At 39.8% G+C, this 6,000-nt stretch overlaps 1 protein-coding gene across 4 annotated transcripts in view; it reads left to right on the top strand.

The window, feature by feature from the left end:
• The first annotated feature begins 210 nt into the window (after window positions 1–210).
• The window catches only part of tmeff2a (transmembrane protein with EGF-like and two follistatin-like domains 2a), a 362,422-nt gene continuing 356,632 nt past the window's right edge, over window positions 211–6,000 (top strand). For 2 of the 4 annotated variants that reach the window (XM_030125350.1, XM_030125352.1), the window contains exon 1: window positions 211–1,084. In XM_030125350.1, coding sequence (XP_029981210.1) covers window positions 886–1,084 — 199 coding nt within the window. In that variant the 5' untranslated portion in view covers window positions 211–885. The remainder of the gene's footprint in view (window positions 1,085–6,000) is intronic. The other 2 variants (XM_030125351.1, XM_030125349.1) reach the window with 2 other exon arrangements.

Raw genomic sequence — 6,000 nt, 5'->3', positions numbered from 1 at the left:
ACTTTTACACTCTTTAATCCACCAAATATTCCAGTCATTGTGGACCCCCCCTCCCCTCTGCCCCTCCTCTCCTCTTCCCCCCCCCCCTCCTCCTCGCATCACACTCCACGTGATCATAACCCAGCTAGAAACCAGCTGCTGGTGAGAGAGAGAGAGGGAGAGAGAGAGAGGGAGGCAGGGCTCGTGGAGAGAGAGAGAGAGAGAGAGAGGGAGAGAGAGAGAGGGAGAGCCAAACACTGAGGCGCTGCGACCGTGAACGCACCGCGCATACCGAGTGAACGGGAGGACCGCTCCGCCCGTGCAAGGAGGAGAGCTGCTCGTTTTCACCCGTGGATATTATTGTTACGCAACCCGTCTCTTAAGTCCTGTCCGTGGGATACTCTGGCTCCATTCTCTCCTCCCCTTTATTGCCTTTTTTTTTCTTCTTCGTACTCACCCCTTGATTTTTTATTTATTTATTTGATGTATTTTTTCCCTTTCCCATCTTTCTTCTCCTCTCCTCATCTGTGAGCATCCTCCTTCTCCTCCACGCAAGTCCTAACTTTTCCACTCGACTCCATCCCACACAACCTGCTCCATCGCTCAGCCCCCCACCTCCCCCACCACCCCACACTCCTCTCCCTCTATTGCAGCAGCCTCAGCCTCTCCCTTTGGACTGACTGGATCGGGCGGAACCGTTTTCGGGGCACTACATGGGGCACTGCACGGTGTCGCTCGGAAAATGTTCGGCTGTGGGTCTCCTGTAGGTTTCCCGCTGAATCTGCTGGGATTTTTGGAGTTGTTGTCGGTGCGCGTCTGCCGCTCCTGCTGCTGCTGCGTCTCTTTCCCACGTCGCCAGCGCTGCCGTTGAAAGGGGGACCAGTGAGTTTTTGGTTCTTCCCTATTATGGGTCTGTCCGTGACGGTGCAGGTACCTGTGGACGAGCCCCACCGACGCCTGCGCCCGTGGAGCGGGACGGCGGCGGCTGGAGGTTGGCTCCGGATCACTCTGGTCTCATTTTTCGCCACTTTACCTGTGGAGCAGTTGCGCGCTTTCCCGTCGTCCCTCAGCGACTGCCAGACGCCGACCGGCTGGAACTGCTCCGGTGAGAGACGCACTGTTATTATTATTATTATTATTATTATTATTATTATTATTATTATTATGAGTAGAAAGGCACAGTTTCACTTCAACTGCGCCCTTATCTGTGTGTGTGTGTGTGTGTGTGTGTGTGTGTGTGTTGGGGGGGGGGGGGGTTAATATAAGACAAACCAACAGTAGGATGAAAGTTAGGAGCTGCTGTGTTAGATTGTAGCGGAAAAAAATATATATATGCGTTTTTTTTTTTTTTTTTTTTTTTTGTTTGTTTGAGTTTGAGTTTCAGTAAAAAATAAATAAATAAAAATAAAATGCTCCAATATAAACTCTACATCATATCCTGTCAGGGCTTCAGTTGGAGTCAACCTCCCCACTAAATAAATAAATATTTTGATGTGGTGGACTCCAACTGAAGAAACCCTGTCAGGATCGGATGCAGAGTTTTGTTTTTTGTTTTTTTGATGCGGAACGGAGCTTTGTTGAGTTTGTGTTCGAGCATGACAACAAGCAGAGGATGGATCATCAGCAGGTGATGATGAGAACTGAAGCCACGAACAAGAATCCAACCGGATGAACGGAGACGCGCGGACAAAGGGGCGCAGTATTCCGCTTCCAAGTGCGCACACACGCGTAAACTCCAGAAGGCTTTGGATTCTCCACAATTCTGGATTCAGCGGCATCATAGTCCGACCGTTGTTACCTTTTTTTTTTTATGTACATATAGAGCAGAACAGTGATGCTTTGAACAGAAATGGAGTGTTGTTGTGCCAGGGCACCACGCACGCACGCACGCACGCACGCACGCACGCCGCTGCTTTGGAAACTTGTTTTGTGTCCTCCTCGGTGTCCAGAGCGGAGGAAGGAGCGGAGGAGCTGCAGCGCCCTCGCCTCTCTTTGTAAATCAGCCGAGTGTGCCGTCATATATTTCCCCTGTCGCCTGTCCAAGTCTGAACCCTTAAAATAGCTCCGAGCCGATTCCACACACACACACACACACACACGCACGCACACGTGCACACGCACACACACATGCGCGCGCACCGATGGCCAGTAGCGGTATTGATATTATAGCTCACAAACACCCACACGTCAATATGGAGGCATGGCTGCTGTTGGCAATCAGGATCCCCACAAGAAATGGAAAACAGTTTTATGTGTTTTTTACAGTCATCACTGAAATGACACCAATGTACTGACGGGTTACAGCTGATTTACAACAAGACAAGAAAAAAAAAAAAAACCTTCACAAACTCATGACCTGCTGTTCATGTGTATATATATATATATATATATATATATATATATATATATATATTAGGCCTGTAACGGTACACAAAATTTTCGGTTCGGTACGTTTTCGGTTTTGAAATCCACGGTTCGTTTTTTTTTTTAGGTTCGGTACGGGAAGAAAGAAAACCCCTCAAAATGTCTTTAATACGTTTATGATTTTTTTTAAAAAACATTTTTCCCCCAATTTTTGGACACAGTAGAATATAGAAAAACAGGAATAATATAATTCTGCTGCTATGAATCAAATAGAAAATAAAATAAATTATTAATATTACTAAATGTGTTTTAAACATTAGTATTGCACTTTTCTCTGACAGGTAGTTTTGAACAAACAAGAAAAATCAAATCACAGTTCTGTCAGTTCACATTCTGCAGAAAAATACCAAAAAAATTCCACATGAAGTGCAACATTAACAAGAGGACAAACTGGTATTCTCTTTAAACAAACTAAAGAGCAACACTGACAACAAAAAATTAACCAAATTATTTATTTTAGGACAGAGAACAAACTGTTTAGGCCATTTTGTGTACGTGCACGCACATGCATGCAGAGTGCAACCTGCCATAATTTCTTTTTTTTTTTTTTTTTGGTCAGAGCCGGGGTAGGGGGGTCCATAACTAAGGCTGGTGTGAAATGAAAGTGAAACTTTATATACTTTCAACGTCCAACTCCTGGGTTCTATTCCTCTATTATACAGCGTACAGGAGAGAGAGAGAGCGAGAGAGAGACAGACAGACAGACAGAGCTAGTGTAAGTGTTGTAGAACTACCGTAGTTCATAGGTGGTAAACAACGTCCGTCTTATCACCGTCTCTTTCCTCGTTGTTGTCTTTCACCGGGACCCAAACTGACCCAAACTGGACTGGACTGATGGTGGAGGGTCTTCAGTCTCTTCCTTCCAGGTTCACATCATATTTGTTGTTTTTTTTTCACCTTATATCAGCTGCTATTTCGTTTTTCGGGTCAATGTGCGCGTCCTTCAATATGTCCGTGTGGAACTTGCGCAGATTTAAAGTTCCGCATCAAACAACGTCTTTCGTTCCTTTTTCTTTTTCTCATCATACTGTGCCGTTTCAGTTCAGCTGTGTACCGAACCGAACAGGTGTGTACTGAAACGGTTCAGTTCTGTACGTGTACCGTTACAGGCCCAATAAATAATATATAATAATATATTAATAATAATAATAATAATAAAAAAAAAAAAAAAAAAAAAAAAAATATATATATATATATATATATATATATATATATATATATATATAAATAAGTAAATTTTATTTATAGAGCACTTTTCACAGACAGAGTCACAAAGTGCTTTATCAAATCAAAATCAAATCAAATTTACAGAAACCCAACAGAACCCTCCAGGAGCAAACACTTGTGACTGGTGACAGTGGAAGGAAAAACTTCCCTTTAACAGCAGAAACCTGGAGCAGACCCAGACTCCTGAAGGATGGCTGTCTGCCTTGACCAGTTGGGGTTAAAGAGAGAGAGTAAAGGAGGAGAAAAGAGAGAGCGACAGAGATAGAGAGAGACTGGGGGAGAGGGGGGAGGTAGGGATAGACACATGGAGTACATGTAGCACTGTAAAGTAGCAACTTTACACTGCAAAAAATGAATAAAACAGTACAAATAAAATACAATTAGAATACCCATAGAACACAATAAAATACCATTAAAAACAGTTTAAAATATGATGGATACAGAAAGTGCAATCAGTTATCAATCAATATATATAATATATATATATATATATATATATATATATATATATATATATATATATATATATATACACACACACTCTAAAAAATGATTCATGGGGTTAGTAAGTTAAGCTTAAAATCAAGAACTTTCTCGGCGTAAAAAATTCAGTTTGTTACATGTACACATTTAAATCAGCTGATAAGTTATTTTTATAAGTTGGTCTAAATCAGAGGGGTCAAACTCATTTCAGTTCAGGGGCCACATTCAGCCTAATATGATCTAAAGTGGGCCGGACCAGTAAAATAATATAAATAATAGGATAAGAACTGATAAATAATGTCAACTCCAAAGTTTTCTCTCTGTTTTTGAGTGAAAAAATTAAAATTCCATTATGAAAATGTTTACGCCTACGAACCGTACTTGAACATAACATGAACAAATATGAACAACCTGAAAATTCTTAAGAAAAAAAGTGCAATGTTAACAATATTACCCCTAAGTTGATCATTTGTACATGTGCATCACAACTTAAAGATTTAGTAACAGGCAAAATATTGTTAAAATTCCACACACTTCTCTTAAGACATCTCACTTTGTTCATATTTGTTCAGGTTATTCATATTTTTTGTAAAAGGATAGTCTGTAAATATGACTTTTTTTTTTTTCTAATTTTACTTTTTTTAAAAAATCCTAAAACAAATAGGAAAAATTGCAGTTTTCATTATTTATAATTCATTATGATCATATTTTACTGGTCTGATCCGCTTTAGATTGAATTGACCTAAAATTATTTTAACATCCTTGATTATTAATATCTTCGGTATAATTTTTGCATTTCACAAATTCATCCCAGGGGCCAGATTGGACTGTTTGGTGAGCCGGTTTTGGCCCCCGAGCCTCATGTTCGACACCTGTGGTCTAAATGAAAAACAAGGAAAACAGTCTTAACTTAATAACATATTGATTTTGAACAGACATTTCTGCCTTTAACTTAACAAAGAAGTATATTAAGTTAGTACAACTTAAAAATCTTGTAAACATCCTTTAAAAGCTGAGTATAAATCTGACGTGCCTGCATGTATGTATGTATGTATGTATGTATGTATGTGTGTATGTATAAATCATGAGAGTAGTCCGAGTTGTGTTCATATTCATATTTTCTTTACATGTTTTGGAGGAATTTGTGCAGGGGTTAAGTTTTTATTGTACGATTGTATTTAGTATTAGGTTAAAAACTTGCACCTAAATTGATTCTTTCAGTGAATCAGTTGCATAGGGGTTATTTTATGTGGGTTTTTTTGGTTTTTTTTTGCAGACAGACAGGCAGAGGTGTCTTCATCCCAATCATATTCTAGTTTTTATATGAATGAAGGACAGGACAGTTATTATGTCAAACTAAGAACTCATCATGTGACTAGAATCAGTGACAGCATCGTTCTACAGACTGACTGCTTTTTGGGTTCATCAGAATCAGATTCAGAATCAGTTTTATTGGCCAAGTATGTGAAGACATACAAGGAATTTGGCTTTGGTTTTTACATTGCTCACCACATACAGTTCCGACAAGGGATGTAACGATTACCGGTATAACGATAAACCGTGGCAAAATTCCAGACAGTTAGTATTTCCATTTAAATTCTAATTATCACGATAACCGTGCTTGATTGCCGTACTTTGAAAGACAGAGAGAGAGAGAGAGAGAGAGAGAGAGAGAGAGACTATCTATCTTTCTATGAAAAAGAAACCAAAACAACTCAAACTTGATATGGAAAACGGTCAAACAATGGCCGTAAGGTGCCATCTTTAGTGCACCTTTGTATGTTGGATATTCTGTTTGTTTTCTGCCGACAGAACAGACATTGTGCCTATTATTTTTATTTGTTTTATTTTTTATTTTTTTTCCAAACTACAACTTGGTTAAATGAT

This window comes from Sphaeramia orbicularis, chromosome 21 (assembly GCF_902148855.1).
Source record: "Sphaeramia orbicularis chromosome 21, fSphaOr1.1, whole genome shotgun sequence".
Taxonomy (NCBI): domain Eukaryota; kingdom Metazoa; phylum Chordata; class Actinopteri; order Kurtiformes; family Apogonidae; genus Sphaeramia; species Sphaeramia orbicularis.
This window is presented reverse-complemented; position numbering and strand designations above follow the sequence as displayed.